The following is a 24,419-nucleotide window of genomic DNA, read 5'->3' on the forward strand; positions in this document are numbered from 1 at the left end:
TCCTACACTGGTATCACTTAACGTTATACCATAATTTAACACACGAGGCATGTTCAATTGTTCAATTGCTCAATTTAGTAATTTTTTTTTTTTACAAAAATGGTTCAACACAATTTGTATACATTAAACATACCAATTTATATAATTACTTAGTTCTTCAATTTTCTTAATCACAAAAATCCAAATACAAGTCAAAAGTCAATTCAATTGACAAACCACACTATTAAATTCAGCATAAAACATCAATCAGACTCAACAACGTGCCAATATCAATAAGAAATATCCAACTTATGCACACTAAAACAACTAGTTTACCTTACATGAAAGATGATCAAATAGTTTTAAAATCCTAAAAAAAACTTTTAAATTCATAAGAAATCCTATATGCCACTATAAACAACTGAAAGACAGTCAGGACACACCATTAAGACTATTGATCAATAAAAACTCTTATAGAAAAATCGTACTTCACATACAAACTACAACTTTCCACATGCACCAAAACCACACAGACTAGAAAAAGAACAAAAAAACTAATTTTATTTGAAAAATCAATTAGATGGAAGTGAGAAGCTCGTCTCGAAGATCACCTTGGCAAACTTCGATTTTCAAACAAATGAATGAATAGTTAGAAAGTTTAGAAAAAGGTAAAGTTATAAAAGAAAAGAAATTTAGAAAAATGATACAAGATGGTGAAACTCATTTACAAAATTATATTTATACTTTAGAATTTTATCAAGTTTCATCATTCTACAGAAACTCTTAATTCTAAAATATCATTTTTCTAGACTCTTACATATAGAGCTGTCAAAATGGGTCACAACCTACGGGTCAACCGGGCTCATCACGGGTTCGTACCAGATTGGGTTTGAAAAAATTGTATTTTTTTTATGCGGGTCAGATTTAAACCCGACTCATGCGCGTTGAACCCGTGGTAGGCCGGGTTAGCCCACCAATCCACCTACCTAATTTTATTTTATTAAAATTTAATTTAAATTTTATAAAAAATATTTATTATTATTTTTTCTTTTGAAAAAATTATTTAAGTTTCCCATTTTCAAAATTAATTAAACATCCATGTTAGGAGTGAAATTTGGAAGTAAAGTTTCTTTAGATTTGAATTATAGAAAATTTGTAAATTTTTTTTCATTTAAAAAAATTGCAATTAAGTGAGCCAGTGAACCAACCCGTGGTGGGTCGGGCCAGATTCGAATTTTTCTTACTCATTAATAAATGAGTCGGATTTGGTTAGCTCACTAAATGACCAACCTGTGGTGACTTGGACCGAACCGGACTAGATGACCCGTTTTGACAGCTCTACTTACATCTTACATTTAAAAATCTAATATACATTTAATTATTTTTTCTATTAACAAATTTTAAAAAAAATTATCATTTTTCTATTATCATTATTTTTATCGTACTACAGACAAAGTGTGTCAACATGTATTACACTATTTTTTTTATCATACTAAAAATAAAATATGTCAATATATAGTTACACTAAACGATTGTTTATTCTTCTTTTTTTTTTAATTTATAGTGCTTTAATAATTAAAAAATTGAATTGCATAATGTACTCTTATAAATATAATACACTTTGTGTGTTTATACACCCTGACTCAAAATTTACATTAACATCATAATATTAATACTAAAAAAGTGACATGATAAAAGTTAGGTATAATTTTTTTGTTCCAGTTTTGGTTGAGAATATTTGAAATTGTTCCTATTTTACTTTTTTGTTCAATGTAGTCCTAAAGAACGCAATTTGTTTCAATTTAGTCCTTTTTACATAATTTGTATTTAATTTAATCCTTTTTACAAACTTCGTGAACTACAAACGAAGACTAAATTGAACATAAATTACATTCTTTAGGACTATATTGAACAGAAAAATGACTAAATTAAATACAAATTACGTTTTTTAGAACTAAAATGAAAAAAAAAACAAATGGAAACTATTTAGAATGTCAGTAACCAAAACTGGAAAAAAAAGGTATTTTACTAAAAATCAATACACATATGATATTAGCATGGTCACGTGACATGGTACAATTTAATACCAAAAAACTTAAAAAACTAAAATAAAAAAAAAAAGATAAAAACAAAACGTAATATTTAGAAAGACGTGGTCATTTATACAAATATAACATAAAAAATGAAATTAAATTAATTCAATACAAAATAAAAATAAATGAAAAACCAGAGTGAATAAATAAAAATAATAAATGTAAACTAAATATTAATATTCAGTTTAAAAGTTGGTACAGTAGTGAAGCAGATAACGAGGATTGTGATTTAGTAGAAAGTGCAACTTGTATCACTTTCAGGCACTGACACACTCTCGTCCGAGGCCATGTGTTCCATCCCCCGATGAAAAACCTCCATATCATCCATTTATTTATTATTTATGTCGATAAAAGCAAAACATTTTGAATGATTTTTTAATATTGTTATATTTTATTTAAGTAATTTTTTAGAGTTTGCTATGATACGTAGAAAAGGTTTTTGCGATAAAAAAAATTATATTATGCAAATCATTAGCTTATTCTTATATTTATATTTTATTTTTTATAGTTATTATTAAAAATTAGTGAATAATATTTTAAACAATTTATATTTTTATAAATAATTTATTTTCATTTTTAATTAATTCTCTCAATAGAAAAATTTTATATTTTGAAAAATAAACCTAAAAAAATGATGGGATCACACTATTACAGTTATATATTTTTATTAATTAAATCAATTATACATGTTAATAATTTTTATTTAATTAAATTTCAAATCTCTCATAAATGTAGTTGTTTTATTTTTAAATTTTTATTAATACTTAAATATTTTATATTTTTCAATTGAGATTTTATGTTTAATTTATATTTAAACTCGAGTGGTTAATTATTATTTTATTTTGTTGTTATATTTATATTTGTAACATTCTAAAATATAGTATTAAACTATAAAAGAGTCATCACAAGTTTAATATAATAAATTTAATATAATAGATTAGTCAGGGAAGATATTATAAAATAAGATCTACAATCATTCAAAATAATTATAAATTTAAATTTTATATACAGAGTACAAGTATTAAAATTATGTTTTGAAATGTGGGGAGTCTCACATCGACGACTAGAGATAAGGCCAATTTATAATATATAAGTGGGATGCAGACCTCACCTTACAAGCCGGTTTTGTGGGGTTGAGTTAGGCCTAGAACCCACTTCTAACATGGTATTAGAGCTATGGTCAGAGTCTATCCTAGCGATATTTGTTGGGCAGATTGTTCCACCCGCTATTGGGCCGTTATCGGATCACCCATTAATATCTAGTTTCACGCTTGAGATGTATATATCTCGGCGTGAGGGGGTGTGTTGGAAGTCCCACATCGACTAGAGATAAGACCAATTTATAATATATAAGTGGGGTGCAGACCTCACCTTACAAGCCGGTTTTGTGGGGTTGAGTTAGGCCTAAAACCCACTTCTAACATGGTATCAAAGCTATGGTTAGAGTCTATCCTAACGATATTTGTTGGGCAGATTGTTCCACCTGCTATTGGGCCGTTATCGGACCACCTATTAATATCTAGTTTCACGCTCGAGATGTATATACCTCGGCGTAAAGGGGGTGTGTTGGAAGTCCCACATCGACTAGAGATAAGGCCAATTTATAATATATAAGTGGGGTGCAGACCTCACCTTACAAGCCGATTTTGTGGGGTTGAGTTAGGCCTAGAACCCAATGGTGTTTCAAAACCACCAAGGAGATGATAACTATTAAAGAAAGTAAACTACTACAACTCCTATGCATCTAGGCCATCACCATCTAAGGTTTACTCAATCGTCACTTCATCAAGCTCTGTTCACACCCACCAAATAGTCATCACCATAAGAAAGTAACACATAGAGCAACACAACCAAGAAACACATAAAAAGGGTAAGCTAATTGAACAAAAAGTAAACACCACTGACTCAAACTAGGCCAAACCATTCACAATATATTATAAATGTTGAGCCATAGAAAGGTTTTACACTTGTATGATGGAACAACTAACTCACTCAAAGCTACTACACAAGATTAGTTCGTTAAAACACCGTTTGCCACCGTGAAGAAAGGCCCCCATGCTAGAATTTCCTGTCCCTCTCACGACATGACTCATCACTCTTTAATTGAGCATCAATGATCATTAGAGTGTCAAGATAACCCCATATTGAGCCTTTTACATTTATACTAACAACCCATAAAACCTATAAGAAATTTCCTCCTTGGAACTCCTTTCCAACACTTTCCAATTAATAAACAATTAAATATACCTCTTCATATATATCACTACATAACTCATGATAAAATATCACATATGCATCAAAGAAACCAACTCAGTGCATCAGAAAACATAAGACAGACCAAAAGCTAAAATCCCAAAACTGGTGCAGGGGTACTCAAGCGCCAATCTCCTGGAACAAGGCGCTCAGGAGGCATCTTCTCGCAAAAAGGGCGCTTAGAAGGCGCTCAACACTGCATCAGGTTCTAAAAATCTCTTATTCTGACTTTGGTGACCCTTTACACAAGTCTAAAAACAGAACTCTAACTTGAATTGACCACTCCAAACCCTAATTAGGCGATCTAGACTACCTAAAGTCACTTCTACTACTCCGTACACTAATTTCAACAAACTAAAGGCTTTGTTAAGTTCTAATTGGCTCTATTACAAACCCAAACTCTCCACTTTAGTCCATACCCTCTAATACAACTTATTCACATACAATTCATGACCACAGTGTCATCTAAAACATCTCACATCAGAATTTTATCATCAACTACTCAATGCACACCTTTCAATGAGTTAACACCAGCACAAAATAGAAACCACATCAAATCAATGTAATAAACATACAAGCACGAAACTTACATCATAACCATCAATTAAAGCAAAACCTAGCTTCTTTTACCTCACAAAGAATCGTCAAACTCTAATAACGCCTCACCGATTGCTTGAAATGTAAGGAACTTATAGGAAAACCTATGAAACACCGATTTGGAAACATAATGAGTCCTCAAGACCTCACACTACCAAAGAACAAGAAGAAGAAGCAATACAACACATTCGATGATAAATCCCTTCTCCTAAATTCAGATTAAAAATAAAAGTGAAAAGGGTTTCGAAACTTACTTGCTTTAAAACATATTCTAACTGGATAGAAGTGGAGACAACTCATCTGTGACCTTTTAAGAACTTCTTAATTATTAAATATATAATCTAAGATAAAAAAAACTTAGATAACTGAGAAAAAAAATTTAGTATTTTAAGTAAGAGATTAGTTTAAATTTTTTATATATTATCTGATTATTTTAAAATAAAATACTAATTATTTTTATACATATAGAAGTTCTAATACTTTATTTTTGAAGTTTTTACTATATTTATTTATTAAAATATGTAAAATTCTCTTATTAATATAAAATAATGTTATGATTGTTTTAAAAAATTATTAACCTTTTTTTTTGTTAAAGATACATTAAATAACAATAATTATGTTAGATAAGAACGAGAGTCCCAAAATATTAATATAATAATATAATAATATGAAGCTTGTTTCTTTGTAGGTAATATCATTATTGTATTAACATTAAGATTCAAATAAAAAATATAAAAACTTTTAATTACTCAACAAATAAAAGAAACTCAATTAAAAATATTTTTATTTACTATATAAGATTTTATTAAACAAAAGATCTTCACTGAACTAGTAGAGTCACGAAGTCCTAGTCAGGGGCTTCTGATCAGTAATGATAGTGTTGAGTTGAAGGTCAATTAGTCACTCAATGCAATAAAAAACCCAAAAATTTAGAATATCAAAATTAGGTTTTGTACTTTTATTCCTTCTTCTTTCCTGTGGTCAAAGAGATCCATCTTCAAGAAACTTCCAATTTTTTCTCAGGTTAATTTGGGTGTTATCCATGTTCTCTGTATTGTTTTTATTTTGCTGCATTTGTAGTGGGAATTCTTTTATTTCTTTCTTCCAGAGTTATGTATAATGTTTTCATTTAAAGCTGTCTTGAACTGCATTGGCTTTGCTCAGTGCTGTACTTCGTGGTAGAGTGGTTAAAGGGGGAAAACATGATCAGGGCTTAGCGATTTTTGTGGAGCTGAAGGCATCGATTTTCGAAGGACCTCCCCGTTTTTGAGAGTTAAATTCTGTCTCAATTTGCCAATAATTTCCTTTTCTCATGCATCTGTTCTCCAACGTTGTTTCGTTTCTCTGTTATCGGTCCATACTTGATTTCGCTTATTTTTTGGTGGCAATGTAATTTTTTCCTTCCGAAGTACATCACCTTGGAGTTTGGTCAATTCCAGACTAGTAGGACGTAGGTGAAAATGAAGTCGGGTTATTGTCGATGAAGGACTAGTGTTCTGGAGTTGTTGATTTATCAGCTGTTTTGAATTTTTCAGTGAATAATGTGTGGTTTGCTAATTGCTTCATGCATGGCCGTGAAATTGGAATTATCTGTGTGCTTCAACGTATGCTGCTGAATATATATGTATTGTAAATCCCTTTTTTAGTGTGGAAAAGTTATTGCAGCTTGTTACTCTGAATGGTTCTGTTTGTCACGCTTCTGCGTCTCTATTATGTGTGTTCATGCTTGATCTGTTTCATAGTGCGCAGTTCCAGTTTCACATTTGAAGGAAGCTTATAGTTTCTTATTTATCCAGTAATGAAGTATTTGTCAGATGAAGTGATTGTAGTAAAGTTTCTGTTCTAGTTTAGTGCTTTTCCCTGACACTGAATCCAATATTTAATGGAATTCGTAGGCACTTTAATAGAACAACAGTCAGTTCTACTGCTACGTTTTCAGGGGGTGGAATAATAATAATACGCCGTGGAGGAACGGTAATGGCTCAAAGCAGCTCTGATGAGGATACTGATATCAGTGAATCTGAAATCAGTGAGTACGAAGATAAATCCTATGAAGAACTGAAAAGTGGAAGTCAGAATTTAAAAACATCGGATGAGAGTTTCACTTGTCCGTATTGCCCTAAAAAGAGAAAACGGGATTATTTATACAAGGAGCTCCTTCAACATGCTTCTGGGGTGGGTCAGAGTAGTTCGCAAAAGAGGAAAGCTAGAGACAAAGCTAATCATTTGGCTTTAGTGAAATATTTGGAAAATGATCTCATGAATGTAGATGTTCCATCAAATGATTCAAAACCGGAAGATGAAAATGATTCTTCTGTTAATTCTAATGATCAGTTTGTGTGGCCTTGGATTGGAGTTGTAGTTAATATTCCAACCAGACGGACAGAAGATGGACGTTGTGTTGGCGAGAGCGGTTCCAGGCTGAGGGATGAGTATAGAAGCAGGGGTTTCAATCCAGTTAGAGTCAATCCTTTGTGGAATTTCCGGGGTCACTCTGGAACTGCTCTTGTGGAGTTCAATAAAAGCTGGCCAGGCTTAGATAATGCAATGGCATTTGAAAGAGCATATGAATTAGATCATCATGGGAAAAAAGATTGGTTTGCTAATTGTGGGCAGAAGTCTGGTCTTTATGCATGGGTTGCCCGGGCGGATGACTACAAAATGAACAGCATTTATGGAGAATATCTGCGCAAGATGGGTGATGTCAAAACCATATCTGAGCTCATGGAAGAAGAAGCTCGAAGGCAAGATAAACTTGTATCCAATTTGAATAACATTATTCAGGTCAAGAACAAGCACATAAAAGAGATTGAAGTGAGATACCATGAAACTACACACAAAATGAACCTTGCTATGATGGAAAAAGATAATCTCATTCAATCTTACAATGAAGGTATCTATTTTTATTGAGCCTTAGGACCAAATAGCAACAAATGCATATTATTTGAGTCCCTGTAGGGGTTCACATCATAGGATTTTGCATTGAGAAATTTATTTTTGAGAATATTGTGCTGGAGTTCTATTTTATATTTTTAAATGTTGACTATTATTTCAAAATGGCGCCGATCTGTTGCAATAACAACATTTTTTGCTATGGTTCCTTGGTTTCAGAGATACAAAAAATACAGTCAACTGCCAGGGATCACTTCCAGAAGATTTTTACTGATCACGAAAAGCTCAAAACGCAACTGGAGTCTCAGAAAAATGAGCTTGAGTTACGGAAAATTGAATTAGAAAAACGTGAGGCACACAATGAAAGTGAAAGAAAAAAGTTGGCGGAAGAAATTGAGGAGGTATAGTGTTTTTCTTATTTTGCTGCATCTCCTATAGTGTACTATGATTGAAATTCCTGTTAAGTTAAGATTGGGGAAACAATGTTGTTATTTTAGGTTGATTGATTATTAAGGTTGAAGTTTAGGTATTTCAATGCTTTAGAGGAAGGTGTTAGCTACCAAGATTAATCCTTTTCCAATTTTTCCTTGTTGGGTTTGATGATAGCGATGATTGGTTATTGTTATTTAAATTTGTGGATCAAAATTTCTGATAATAATGGAAATATGATGAAACTGGTTTTGATTTGGCGTATATGCTATTCGAGGCTGTGAATTGGAAATAAGTTAATGTTTCTATTGATGGTGCATTTGCCTATAAAGTAAACCGTTTTACTGTTCAATCCTTGGTGGCGCGGTACATAATTTGTCTATCTGATTTTGATCTAGGAACTGATCCTGTGCCATGTTTTTCCACAGGAGATACTCTAGATTGATGGCACTGATATCTAATAGTAATGATGGAGTATTAATTTAAATGATGACATGCATTCAGTGAGATGTAATTTGGGAAGTGAGAGGGGCTGGAAGTAATCAATCTTGAGTAGTATGCCAAAGAATTTCATTATGGCATTAAAGAGTTTGCTTAAGGACTATATAAATAATTCTTTTTATATAATCGATTATTACTGTGTCTTTTAAATCATTTAAGTAGAAAAGTGCTTAAGGAGCTTGTGGAAGGCTTTGTTTAACACTGCCAACATTTATTGGTTTTGCAGAATGCAACAAAAAATAGTTCTCTTCAGATGGCTGCTATTGAGCAAAAGAAAGCAGATGAAAATGTTATGAAACTGGCTGAAGATCAAAAGGTGTGTGGTGCCCATCTTTTAGCTTTGTTAACAACCAAAAATGTCCTTGTGAGCACCAGAATGACTTACTATAAAGCTATTTATATTTTATACAGAGGCAAAAAGAGCAACTCCATGCTAAAATCATTCAGCTTCAGAAACAACTTGATATGAAACAAGAACTGGAGTTGGAGATTCAGCAATTAAAAGGATCTTTAAGTGTGTTGAAGCACATGGAAGATGACGAAGATGTTGAAATTCTGAAGAAAGTAGATAATTTACAAAAGGATTTAAGAGACAAGCAACAATCACTTCAAGACCTTGATGCACTTAATCAAACACTAATAATTAAAGAGCGCGAGAGTAATGATGAGCTGCAGGAAGCTCGACAAGCATTGGTTGATGTAAGTGTGCTTCTTTCAACTATATCTTCCTGCTAATTCTTCAAATTAATTTGCAAGGGCATCTGAATGAGGTTCAGTCCAGTGTCGTTGGGTTTTCACTTGGCTTATGGGCTGGTAGTGTTTTGTATGGTGATCTTGCTCACCCCATATGGAGTGTTATATGAATTGAAGCACATATGGTCTGACAAGTTTAAAGATTCCAATTTTTTCTTTTATTTGGTTCACTGCTTCTTAGTTCTTATAATTCATAGCAAGGCAGCAAAGGGACGAGTAAAACTAATGATCAAAATTAATTTGCAAAGTGACGTCTTACTGTTCAATATTGCTTTCAAGATTTAATGGTAATGTTTTTTTTTTCACTTGCAGGGAGTTAAAGAGTTACAACCTCTTGGAAATATTCGTTTGAAGAGAATGGGGGAACTTGACACAAGTCCATTCCTAGAGGCAATGAAGAAAAAATACAATGAAGAGGATGCTGAAGAGAGAGCTTCAGAACTGTGCTCGTTGTGGGAAGAGTATCTGAAGGACCCAGATTGGCATCCACTCAAAGTTATCATGGTTGATGGGAGAGAAAAGGTGTTTCTATATTAAACATATTTATAATTCTCCTGAAATTATCCTTAGTGCTTCATTGCATGTTTCTCTTAATCAAACTTGGTTCACTATGTTATTTATTATTATTGTGTTGTGGAAGAAGACAGTTAATGTTTTGATAGTTTCCGTACTCTGCGTTATGATTGTTTGTCTTTCTGAACCTGTAATACTTTCACAGGTTAACCTTTAAAATGAGAAAAAAAAAAGATTGATATAAACTTATGTTCTAATCTTTTATCTATTGTATATTATTATAAACTTTAGGTAACTTTCAATTTATAAATACAAATTTTCTCTACCCTCTCCCAAAGAAATCCTACTCCCAAATACACCCTTATGTTTGGTGTTTAACGGCATAGAGGAATGCTTGCGCTGATTAGAAGAGTCGTATGTGTTTATTGACTAAGTGGAGAAAAATGATTTGACCACTAAGAATAGCAGCCTATTTGTTAATGTTTAAGTTTTAAATAACCTCTCAAGACACTCCAGTCTGTTAACATGGCCAGTTCAGGCGTTTATGAAAAATTTCAGTCATGTAAAAAGTCAAAGGTAAAACCTAGCCTAGCTTAACTCATCTCCACACTGTAATGTCATTTTCTCCTTATGATTTTGTAAGCCTGAGAGGCTTGCACGGCCCAAATAAAGTACTTTGCAAAAATTTGTGCTATGTTCAAATATGAAAGAGGTACGAGTATACTTAGCTGATAAGGATTGGTGTGGGAAGGATGACATTCGTTTGAGAGAATCAGAGCTGATAAGAATGGCCTCCCATAAGTTTTACGAAATGATGAGTGTGTTAGAAACAGTGTAGTAGAGTGTTTTTCTAGCATTTTGTTTTAACCTGCATCCTTCAATTCTTCCTCCAAAGCTTTATGGCAAATATCATTTGTATTTAGCAATTTGATGAAAACTGATGCTTTTAATTCATTTGAACGTAAACTTATATTAAAAATTTCTCTTAATTTGTAAGCTGGACATTTGCATTTTGCCATCTGGCTTCACGCATCTATTATTTCAGGAAATTATTAAAGATGACGATGAAAAGCTGAACGGGTTGAAAAATGACCTGGGTGAAGGCGCATATAAAGCAGTGGTGGAGGCATTGCTAGAAATTAATGAACATAATCCTAGTGGCCGGTACTTAACCTCAGTATTATGGAACTACAAACAAGGAAGGAGAGCAACTCTTAAAGAAGGAGTGCAATTTCTGTTAAATTATTGGAAAAAACGCAAGAGGGGAACGACATGAAGGTTTGTATATAACTATATTAGGTTACTGCATTTGTGTTTTGAACTGTGTGTAGAGTCAGATTGTAGAAAGAAAAAGAATTGAAAAGCTATTGGTATGTTGCTTAGTTACTTATAAATAAAACTAGCTATTGACCTAGGTTAGTTTTCGCAAGAAATTAATAGTTAACTTAAATTATTCACAACCAACATCATCTTTCTGTTATTATACGATTACTGTTATTGTTGAAATTATTGTGATGTAGCTAAGGACTGTATTTCCGAAAGGTTGATGTTGGCTTCGGGAAGAGAATTATGCATAGCAGTCTGTCTGGTAGCATGCGTCCATATTGGGAGAGAGCAACAAACCTAGCAGTTGTGTATCGTATGTTAAGTTATCTGTGATAATGCCAAACTATTTAATTTCACTTGGCACTTGGCTTCTGTGGGCATGTTGCCGGGAAGCAAACTACATTCCTAATGGCGGTCTTTGCAATCTTGCATGGGAAAAGACATTAAAGTTAAACTTCTATGACTATATATCATTTGACTTTTAATCTTAACTTTATGAGTAATTTAAGTTAAAATTGTATTTCATTTGTCTTTTCAACTTGACTTTATCTCAGTAATTGACACCGTTGTGCAAATATATTTGACTGTTTCTTGACCTGATCCAACTAATTCTTAGAGATAGTAAAAGCATTATTTTTCGCTAGTTAAATAAGTACGTTTAAAAGAATTTTATTTTGCAAAACTCTTTTTAATATAAGAATGAGAATGTAGATACATTTTTATTTTAAGGAAATGATAATGAAAAAGTGAAAACCACATTACCACACCCATTGTCATCTTACTAAAAGATTTTTAAAATGACATGTACAACTTATTTGACGAGAATTTAAACTAATTAAAGGATTACTTTAGTTAAGATAATAATTTTTCGTAACTAAAGTAATAATGATTACTTTAGTTAAACCAGCCATGAATGATATCACCATATTACACCGTTCTCACGCGAAATGAAGAACGATTCCTTGCTGTAGCTCTTTGGTTTTCTCCTGGATGGGCTCTGGGTGCATCTGTCATGTTGTTGGTGCCTGACGCCATCAAGAAAAACAAAAGAAGTAAAAAAGAATTGAAGAAAAATAAAATGGTAATGGCAATTAATCAATGCAGAAAGAACCGGAACAAAATATTAATTTCGTCATTACAACTTGATGAATATGTCAGTACAAACAAGAGAAAGAGGGTATGATTATAATTTCGTCAAGCCTATAGAGGTACAGAAAGATCAAAAGGGAGGTGCAACAAGAAACTCCCCTTGGATTTGCTAATCATATTTGGGTCACAACAATTGTCCAATCATATTTTCAACCACATTAACAAAAATAAGTGTTTTTCCTTGTACCTCCACACATTTCTCTTACACTTTTACATTCCAAAAATAACTCTTTTTTAATCGATTTCAAAATTCACTTGAAAAATCTTTTAAAGGATTTCAAAATCTGTTAAAAAAAATGGAATGTAAGCATTTTTTAAATACAAAAGGAAATTTTGGAATTTAAAAAAAATATAGAGGTACAGGAAAAAATTTGAGGAGCTTCAGGAAAAAACACTCCAACAAAATTTGTCATAATTGTATAAGTCTGTCTGTCATTACAACTTGATGAATATGTCACATATCCTTCTAGTTTATTTCAAACTAATGTCATAGTTGTTGTATGTTTATAAGTATTTTATACATAAATTAAACTAAGACTAAATATATGTTCATTTCATATTTAATAATTTACTAAATCTCTAAATTAATTGTCACTTAAGTGAAGAAAAACAGATAAAGGAAAATGATACCGGAGACTATGCTTAACGTCTCTTATTTATAAGCAGTGCAAGAGATTGGAGATTTGAGAAATGAATAACTTTACTCAGATTGGAGATCCAAAATAAAAATTATATAATATTAAAGATTATTACAAAATTATGGATAATTAGAATTTTTATTCTTAAATCTTAAGCTACTACCTGAACACACTCACAATTGAATATGTTATTACAATATTTTAAATGATTTATTTTCAAGTATTTTTTTTTATTTTTCAATTTTATGTATTTTATTTACTTTAATCTTTTATTTTGCTTCTTTTATTATTTTTTCTGTATTTTTTTCTTAGTATTTATTATCTTTATTTTCGGACACATTGTACAATTTTTTTAAGGTCGTTTATTTTTATTCATGAAATATTCATACCATCATTTATAAAACACGAATACATTTTCTGTTACCAAACAGAAACCTAAATTTCTTAATCGTACACCAATTTACTATTTTTGACATTTTTAATAAAAATATTTAATTTTGTTATGCTTTGTTAATTTGGTCTCTCTTTAAATGCGAACAACCTTAACCTAATTTTATTAAAAAAGAGTTTTTCACCACAAATGATTGGTATTGTTCTAAAAAAATTGAATAAAATCGTTATTTTGATATCTATTTCTATTACTTATTATTTTTAATTGGATGATATTAAAATTCCAAAATAGACAAATCAATGCATTTTATTGTTGAAAATTAATTGAATTCATTAAAGAGGCATAGCTAGATTATAAACATAGTCTCTTTGGGTTCCATCCATTAATGTGAAAATTGAATGTATGATTTTTTGAAAACATAATTTATTATATCATAAATAGATTGCACATGCAGAAAAAGACGGTGATGCCCAGTTAGGAACCAATACATCCTTTTCTTCACTCAACAAATTATAAATTTAATTTGGTTTTTTGCATTCTTATTAAAACTGGATGAGTGATTAATTTAATAAAAGTATTGATATTTAACTGATGCAGGATTTGCTAAATGGAACATAAAAATAAGTTTAATAAATAAATGAATAAAATATTTCATTTGAAAGATAAAAATTCATTTTTTGATATAATAAAAGCCTACGTAGAAATAAAAAATTTTGTGCACAGTGATTTGTCTATTATTGTCTTCAATAATTTCATTATATCCATTCCTTTTCATTGTTGTTTTATATTCCTTTGTAGAAGTAAAAAATGTAATAAAAATTCTCGAGCCTTATTATATTACATATTTGAAAAAGATTAGTTAATATTATTTTAAACTTTTAAAACGGCATATAAATAATAGTTCAAAAAGGGTGGAATAATATTTGTCAATCATTCACTGCTTTTCTTTTACTTCAAGTCTTAAATCACTTTTTTTTTTGGTTGAATGACTTCTTTTGTTTCCAATTTGGTTGAAATGTGTCAAATTTGTCCCCTTCTATAAAAATGTCAATTTCGTCCTCATATAGAAAAAATTTGTGTCAATCATGTCATCTCCGTTAAAAATCATTACTTTCAAAACTCACTTTATCTCCTGCAAAATCAGGGATCGGACCTATGAAGTGGTTATTATTCAAAACTCACTTTAAGTTTTTAACACCATTAGTTTGTTTTTAACGGAGATGACTTGATAGACACAAATTTTTTCTATATGAAGACGAAATTGACATTTTTCTAAAAGAGGACGAATTTGACACACTTCAACCAAACTGGGGAAAAAAAAAGCAATTAAACTTTTTTTTTCCATCATTTTAGTTCAATTTTTTCTTCATGGTAGATTAGCATTTACCCGATGACATAAGAAAGTTAAGATACAGTTTATAATAATAAGAAGGGGCGAATTGAAGATTGAAATGAGAGAATCTATTTTGTTTTCCTATGTAGAGAGGAAAAAGGCTTGTTGGAATGTTAAATCACATGCTCTGCTACCTTTCCCAGTCATTTGGGTAGGAATGGAAAAGATAAAAGCAATCATAGAAAGAAGGTACAGTCAGCATGCAAATTTATATTTAAAAGCTTAAACATCGAAATTGAATGAGAAGCATGATGAGTATCTTTCAAGTAACTCTTGTGTTTGTAAGTCAAATTCAGCAACACAAAGGCAAAGAAGAATATATGGCCTTATTGTGTAATTGAAACTATACAGAAATGGATTTGCAGTGAGTTTTTCATAGTTGTCTTTACTGTTGTATATTATATGTATATTATATGTATTAGCCTCTTTTGCCGCCCCATATACACAACCTTGTGGATCACGTTAGCCGCTGAACCTTTTCAGTCTGTCTTTGATTCTGTGAATCCAGGGAGACAAATAGCTGGCTTAGCAAACGGAGACATGCTGTATTCACAAGTAATCACATGCTCAAAATATGCTATATCAAATCACACCCATTTCAAACATCATGCTCTTTCTATTTCAATTTCCATTTATAAATACATCACTTTAAAATCAAGATTTTGCCCAGTCTATCAAGAAAAATTTTTACTGATAAAATATAATACTAATGAAATCTAAATCTAATCACATAAAAGATTCACACTGTGACACCCGGGCACTGACGATGACGGGGAGTGATCGTCGGTGCAAGATGCATGGTGCATGGGACACAGACAAGGAGCGATTCCTGACAGACTTCCAGTAGAAGGGGTACATGGACGAATCGAACATACACTGGAATGAAAGAGATCTGGAGATTGTATAGGTATGAGACTATACAGTTGAAGGATAGCTTAAAAGAATTGATTTGGCTACTCATATCAACAAATGCATTTTGTTTTTCGGTAGCCTAACCCATAAGAACTCCATGGTTAAGTTGCCGGGGCGTTACACACACCACTTTCTACTCAAAACCATAAAAGAATAAATTAATAAATTTTCAATTTATACGGTGTTTTACTTTCTAATTTTTATTCAATATGAAACCTAAACTTCTACTTAAAATCCTAACACATTCTTAGTTCTTAGTGTATCTAATCTCTTAATTTCAATGTTTTCATAGTTGTCTAATTACATGAACACGTTTTTTTCTGGTTTATAGTAGAAAATTTTGCACCACGTTGAGGAAACGCATAGTTATATTTGTGATGGATTAAAAAAATCAGAATGCAATGTGAGATCCTAATTGTGAACATTTAAGTATAATTATTGGATAGAAAGTGATAAATCTAACTCTAACGTCACAATTGGGAATACTAAAATTTGTCACATGGCTGGCTAGGTGAACTAACACCCTCTCTCTTTCTCTCTCTCTGTAGTTTGGGTTTTTGTTCTTTGCTTCAAAGCCCAAAAATAAAAAAAGCTTCCAAGACAAACTTTTTGTACATACTATCCTAATCTTGATCTGATAAGATAATTATATTGGGATTATTCTCTGCGATCTCGTAATTACAACCCAGCAGATTATAATTAACTCAGTTGACAAAGGTTTCGATTTCACCATATTCCTTTCTTCAGCTTCCAGCTACCGCTTTAGGAAAAAAGTGACAACCACCTTCGATTTTTCTTCTACAAGGAACCCAAATTTCACCAACTACATAACCAAACAAACACACCCTCGAATACACTGTTAATTAAGTTAGTCGCAGTCACATCACCAATAAATGATGATTTATGTGATAAAAGAGCATCATCATGTGATCTTTTATCTCGTTAGTTTCTTTCCTGTACCTAATTTCTTTAACACTAATCCATACTTATAATAATTCTATTAATTTCCGATGTTTTACTTATTAAAAATGTGATTTATCAGAAACTGTTTGACAAAATAGATATTCATGCTTTCTTAACATTGAATTGTAGAGTCCAGTCAAGCTCAAATTCGCAAGGAAACACCAAAGAAGGTAGCCAGCAACTGAAATTGACCCTGTTTGATATTGACTATGTTGGTGTTAATTTAATGTCAAGGGAAGAAAACGTAAGACTGATATTTTATTTTGGGTTTTGTTTGTTAATTTCAATGGGTTTGGTGTGCGATCTGGAATCTCGAATCACCACATGCATTAAACGCGTTATTATGCAAATTTTTAATTCGGAACAAGTCTTCAAATACAAGTGAAATATTTCCATCAATAAAAAATAAAATAAAAAGATTAAAGGTCTCACAAGATTACAATTAAGTGTTTCTGGATTTAGATTATTTCAAAAATTTAAACTAAATCAATTAAATTGAGCTATATTCGGTTTAATCAGATCTAACCTGATAATTATTATGTATTATTTACTTTGTAGATTTTTGTGTTAAAATAAACTGATTAATTTCAGGTTGATTTGATTAAAAAAAAAATCAACAAAAAATGAATAATTTGAATTTGATTTTCTTCCAAATTCTTTGAAATTTAAGAAGGCGTTTATCTGTATGATGTTAGGTTAAAAAAATTGCACGTGAGAGATTTATTAGTACCGAATAGTTTTGTTGTCCGCTATCGTTTGGTGTGTAGGGTTTGTGAGCTATGTTTCTTAATTAATGGATAAGAAAAATAATGCAGATCATATGGTGGATTGATTTGGAGGTATCCCTGTGCCTCTTAAACTTAGATCTATCCTTGTCACTGTTATATTATGGCCTTTTCTTTAATATGTTTTCACTTTATTTAACTACTTCATAATTTATTTTAAACAATATCGAGTTGCTTGTTAGATTACTTTATTTCAATAGTTTTTACCTTATTTTTAAATTGTGGTTTAACTTTTAAGCAATTCATTTCTGTCTCTATTTTCATTTTAGAAATGGTTTGCTTATCTTTCACTTCTAACAATTTTTTCTTTTTCTAGACTTCAATTTTGTCAAGAGATAAATTTTAATATATACAAAATAAAAAAAATTGTAAATAGACTATAAAATTTTATTCTAAGGTTTTGATTTATCTAAGTTTAGAAAATAATTTTATTATGTTACATTTTTAAGGAAGGAATAAGAGATAAAAATCAAATTTTAACTACTTAGAGTTGTAATCTATGTAAGTAGTTCAATTTTTCTTTTTATGTTTTGTAAAAGGGGTGTTGGTACTTGGTGATTTAAGGGAATCTAATGATAGTCTATACAGTGATATTTAGATGTATAAATACTTATGTTAGTATGCATTTATATAAAAAGGGAATTGTATAATAAATGCAACACAAGTGATATTATTAAAGTAACATGTTATCTTTATAAGGGCAGTTCAATAGAATTATCAAAATACTTTTAAATATATTTACAATAAGATTATGATTAAACGTTCTATGAAGTAAAGGTTTTATGAAGAATAATCCTTATATACCGTTTAATAAGTTGATCTATATAGTTTTATGCAGTTGTTATTTTGTAGTTATAGAAATTTTCTAAAAAATCATTAGAGTACGATTATCTTTAGGCTTTTTTTTTTCTTTATGACAATCTTTTTTTCTATAAATCCTTTCATAATACCAACAACATAAAATTAAATATATAATTCTATAAATAACTTATGTACTTTATTATATTCTGCTTAGAAATTCGTGAACCATGTTATTAAAGAGTAGACAAACTAGTAATTCAAGATTTGCTCTTATGATATCTATATGATGTGTATAATATTTACTTCTTATCGTTTTTTATTTACTTCTTATGATGCGTTCTTTCTTTAGTCTTCATCATTTAAATTTTGTATATCTTTCACGTGTATCATCTGGTATTCATTTAACATTTAATTATCTTAAACTTTTAAATATAAATATAATATTCTATAATTCATCTTACTATAAAGATCGATGTTTTCTTATTCATATTTGAATAAATGTGATTAAATTAAGTAGAAATTAATTTTAAATTTTATTATTAAAATGTGAATTGTCTTAAAAAAAATTATGTTGATTTAATCAAACTTAGATTATCCACTTTCCACTTATTGGATTGTTTATGTCTTAAAATTAACATTAAAAGATTATGAGTTGTTAAGTGATAACACTCTAAACAATTATAAATACAAAATTCAAGAAATAGTAACGTAATTTGTTGTCACATAAAACAAACAATCCAGTTAAAAAAACAAATCCAAACTCACTAATTCAGTAAAAAAAATTAAAGTTAAGAACATGACTAAAAAAATACCAAATAGGGGCCAACAATTAATTTAACCTATTTAAACATTTTTTATTTTCTTAAATATATTTGATATTTTATAATTCTCAATATAATAAATATTTTATTACTGAAATTAGAGTGAATAATGTTAAGCGATATTATAAGTGTTTTACACGTGAATTTAGTTTTGTTTAAGTCAAATTCTTGTTTAAAGCACTCGTCGGAGCATAAAAGATGTCTATATTTAGTAAGTAAAGTTACAAAAGAGAATATCTCAAACAGTATTTAATAAAGTTCATCGAAATAAAACAAAAATATCAAACTCATTATTCTACAATACTACAAAATCAAAAGCTAAAAAAACTAAATATAAAGAAAATCTAATATAGCTACGTGGCATTGAATAATCTATTCCATGCGATAAGCCTTCAGCTATTGTCAGGTATCACCATCATAACATTTTCCAGATTGTGTCTTTTTTTATTATTATTATTATTATTATCACGCCGTTTTATTGAAATTGTTGCTTTATTCTTATATTTTTTTATATAATACTCTTATCAATCCTAGGAATGGAATGCGGGAGAATTTGTGTAGATGGTCTCGCAATAAAGAGTAATAATATCATGATGCATTTTTCACATTTATTTGATATGTAATACAAAGATAAAATAGTTTAAAAATAATAAAAATTTGTAGTTTTTCAAAAAAAAAAATAATAAAAACAATGTCAAATAAATGTAAAAAATTTAGATGTATCAGATATTTTTTCACTATAAAAAGAGTAGAACGATCAACCTTTTTCAATTTATTGGTCAATCTTAAGTTGTTTCACATAATCCGCGACATTAATATTAAACGAAAAGATAAATATTGTATATGTAGAAGTATTGATACGGTAATTATTAGGCGTGTATAAATATAAGGATTATTAATTAAACATTCAAATAAATGAATAAATTTAATCGTTAAAATTAAAAATATTTATAAATTTAATAATAAAATTTTCATAGTTATAATTGGAAAAACAAATCAAGATTTAAAAAATATAATTGTTATTTTATTTTTAACGAATATTTATTGATTATATTTAAATAATTTATTAATATTATTATTATTTAAATGTAATGTATTATGTTTGTTAATTAAAAATGATAAAATAAAAAATTAAATATTCTATATACATATAATTGTCTGATGTAAAAAAGATTGATTTTATGAACTGTTTTTATTAAAAATTTGTTGAATTGATTCAACTTGATTGGATTTGTTGTGAATATTTATTAAAATTTACATGTAACTATAAGGATTTTAATACTAAAGTCAATATAAATTATATTTTGTTAGTACTTGAGTATAGAATGAGTGTTAAGTTAGATTGTTACTTTTGTTATTATGTATTTATAGGCTTTCATAAGTATATTAGTATAACAACAAATAAGATAAACTTAAAATATAGCATAGATTAACAATATAATAACTAGATTTTGTTCATGTTATTATAAATATCATCTTTCTCCAATTTTAGGAGTAGTAATATTTTATATAGATATCTTGGATCTCATGTTTATGAGGTCTTTTTGCACCATAAGTTGGATAGGTAGATAAGTTTTTTGAACTTGAAAGTTGATAACTTTTGAAAATATATCAATTTATTAAATAAATGAGTTTATATGCTATTTTTAACTCTTTATACTTTATTTTATGTGCTACTTTTAGCTTTTAGGCAAGTTGTAGGTTGTTTTTAGTTCATGGTAGAGTTATACTTGATTCTTATTGTCATACTTTTTGATGTTTAAGATTTTTTCGAGTAAATCCAAAATCGGACACTCATAATAAATCTAAGATCGAAATACTAGTAAGATACTTAAGATATTTTTCAAATAGGTCTATTGTTGATTCATTCTTGAATTTACCGAATAATCATATATTTTGATGTTTATGTTCTAGTTTACCTAATCGTAATATATATTAGACATTGAGATTAAATTTATGAAGTGATTATAAATTCAAACACTCGAATCAAATTTATTGAATAGTCACAGTTTAAACTTTCATACTTAAATTTACCAAATAATAGCATATTTAAATATTTACATTCAGATTTATCAAATATTTACATTAAACTGAAATTTATTCAAGTAATTACAAATTTAAATGCCGGACTTAAATTTAAGTGATAATTATAATGTCAGTCAGAGTAAATTGAGATACAAACAAAAGTTGAATGCTATAATTAATTTCAAATTCAATTTAATTTGAATTAAATAAATTTTTATTTCGTCCTAGGAAATTCTTGCTATAAATTTACAATAAAAATAAAACAAGTAAAAATTTAAAATATACCACTCATAAGATAATTACTACAAACTTGATGGTACACAGTATATCACTCCAAATTAATATATATTTTTAAGTATTATTAAACTAACCCGTTTTCATTGGTCACAGTTTATTGGCTCAGTGAGGACACATCATTTATTATAATAATAACACTAGATAAATACATAAAATATTAAACTAATTCTGAAATTGCAAGACAAGAATGATATTTAGAGATTAAATCCAGATATATCAATAAATACATAAATTTTTTAACTAATTCTGAAATTACAAGCATGTACACAAAAATGATATTTAGAGATTAAATCCAGATATATCAACATCGTAACTTCTAAAATATATACTGCTACACATATACGAATAGAAAATTTCATAAATAAAAATTAAATGTTTATACATAAACTCAATTTTATCGTTGGTTCTGAAATTTAATTCAATAATTGATATTGACTTTACTTATTTATACCTTTTAGTTTATAATTCATATTAAATTAAATTAAATTAATTTATAAATACCGTTACTTAATATTTATAACAAATATTTTACTGTCCCCGATTTTGTAAATGCTCGATGCTAATCTTATTCAGAGCAGTGTGATTTACCTAATAAAAATTATTCACAAATCTTGTCCGTATTGTGAGTGCTTAAAGTGTTTCAATACTATACCAACCATTCAGTTTAATAAACGTTTTATTCCTTAAAGTTATGTTTACCAAAGTAATTAATTTCGTATGTATGTTAAATGGCTAAAACATGAACTTAATTGTCTTTGTTACACATTTCAAAGTTTTATGTATTGCGATAAAATATATTTGTACGGTATAATCATCTAGTTAACTTAAGATAGGATAGTTTATATAATTAACACCAATTAAGTTATTATTAGATTATTAGTAATAAAAAACTTATTCTAAAATTTATAAATATAAAAATTTAAACTAAAGAAATAAGTAATTGTATTTATGACGTATTAATTATTGAATTTGTTAAATTTTTATTGATTTTGATTTTACATATAATCCATTTGTTTAATCAAACAATTTAAAGGACGAATAATGATGAAGGCGAAAATCAATACCATATGACTGAGTAAACAAATTATCTCGAATCTAAAAAGACTAATATAAGTAAACACTACAAAAACATCTCAAATTACTAAAAACATATTAATTATAAAATTATAAATTTGCAATACATTATTTTAACTACACGTTGATAAATATTTAGACTACTAATAAAAATATTCAATCATTAATTTACTTAAAGTTAATACGAGTTTACTAACAAGTCTTATAATGTTTGAAGTCTTGATACACTCCCCCAGTTAATTCAAAGAATTAGAAAAAAAAAACCACACCTTAATTATATATGAAAAAAAAGAAGATGCGTCAGAGTCTTATAATGGTTACATCAACGAATAAATACTATACGAATTGATACAAACTTTTTATAAAATAACCATATACCATACTTATTGCTGATAATGTGTAGTGTACGAATATTTAGTGTTTTCTATTTTGGAAATGAGAAAAATAGGAGATCAAAGTAGGCATCACCCTCTTATACTATTACTCATATTTGGAGCTTTAGTTAGTTAGATGTCTACAAAAGTTGTGTTCTATTAATAATTTTTCCAATTTATGAAAATTACAAAACTTGACATTTTTTTCCAAATGGAGAAAGAAAGAGTCAATTTTCAAACAATAGAGTTGTAGAATGTTGTACAACTATCGAACCATGATAAAATAAAATTACGAAGATGAATACGATAGTATTTGAGGAACAAAAGGAAAAGATGTGTATAGTTTGAAGTTTGTACGTTTCTCCAACATAGACCAAAGTTAAGGAAAACGTGATGAACCAGGTTCCTTGTTTTAGATTACTTCAACATCGTCGGTAATAATGATAACCGAATATTTATCTATAATTTATAATAATAATAATAATAATATAATGAATATTTATAATTCGTATTTTCATTATGTTCATGAAATGTTATAATAAAGACATAATGCTACAGAAAATAAAGCGCATGGGAAGAAAAACTCATATTTAGCAAAATAAAAGTGAAGTTATGGAAAACGAAATCAACATTTCAAAATTTAAATATAGAAAATTAAAGTAATGGAAGTATTAGATTTTAATTCATTAATATAAATAACAGGATAAAAAATTACGGAGCGTGATATGCTTCTACTGATATAAATAATGTAAGAGAGGATATATTATATTATATGACAGGATTACCAAGAAAGAAGAAAGAAACAGAAACCAATGACCCATCGGGAAACCCGAACCCGGCAGCGGCTGTTATGCTTGACCCGAGAGGTAACTGAGAAATTGACACGTTTGGAACAATAAAAGGCAGTGGGACCCACACTCCTTGCTGAAGAAAGAGTCATAACACAGATAAGATAAAGTAATAAAACAAAAAAACATACTTTGACACGAAAATTTTATTATTTATTATTATTGAATGGTATGGTAGTATGGATAAAAACTCTTTGCCCATCTTTTTTCTTCCACCACATAATGTATCCCAGTTTTACAACCATTCATTTTTATTTTTTTATTTTTAAATATATTAAACTTTATATACAAACATATAAAAGTGTACAGTCAATTGCTAATCGGAAAATTGTTTTGCTAGTAAATTCGAAGATGCATTCCGGTGGCTGTTCCTTGAATTTAATGTGAGATTTACTATTCAATGCTGACACAATTAAAGCGAATAAATAAAAAATAATAATTAAAATAGCGTGAATTTCCACATTGTTAATTAATTTTAAAAGCACGATAAGAAAAAAAATTAAGAGCATGACATGATAAGAGGTGTCTTTATGACATAATTAAGGAATGTGGATAAACTTTTTAATTATCACCTTAATTACTCAATTAATAATATTAAGCTATTTAAGACAA

At 29.0% G+C, this 24,419-nt stretch overlaps 1 protein-coding gene across 6 annotated transcripts; it reads left to right on the plus strand.

Moving 5' to 3' along the window:
* Positions 1 to 5,763: 5,763 nt before the first annotated feature.
* Positions 5,764 to 11,861, plus strand: LOC106757150 (protein INVOLVED IN DE NOVO 2). Of its 6 annotated transcripts, none has more exons than XM_014639749.2 (8): positions 5,764 to 5,945; positions 6,818 to 7,815; positions 8,034 to 8,215; positions 8,971 to 9,060; positions 9,156 to 9,443; positions 9,810 to 10,019; positions 11,056 to 11,288; positions 11,531 to 11,861. In XM_014639749.2, exons 2-7 carry the CDS (start codon positions 6,900 to 6,902, stop codon positions 11,284 to 11,286), a joined length of 1,917 nt encoding a protein of 638 aa, XP_014495235.1. In that variant the 5' UTR covers positions 5,764 to 5,945; positions 6,818 to 6,899; the 3' UTR covers positions 11,287 to 11,288; positions 11,531 to 11,861. The 6 variants fall into 6 exon arrangements, with proteins under 6 accessions (XP_014495235.1, XP_014495239.1, XP_014495238.1 ...); XM_014639753.2 differs by having other exon boundaries at positions 11,553 to 11,861; XM_014639752.2 differs by having other exon boundaries at positions 6,862 to 7,815.
* Positions 11,862 to 24,419: the final 12,558 nt, after the last annotated feature.

The sequence above is a fragment of the Vigna radiata genome, chromosome 3 (assembly GCF_000741045.1).
Source record: "Vigna radiata var. radiata cultivar VC1973A chromosome 3, Vradiata_ver6, whole genome shotgun sequence".
Taxonomy (NCBI): Eukaryota; Viridiplantae; Streptophyta; class Magnoliopsida; order Fabales; family Fabaceae; genus Vigna; species Vigna radiata.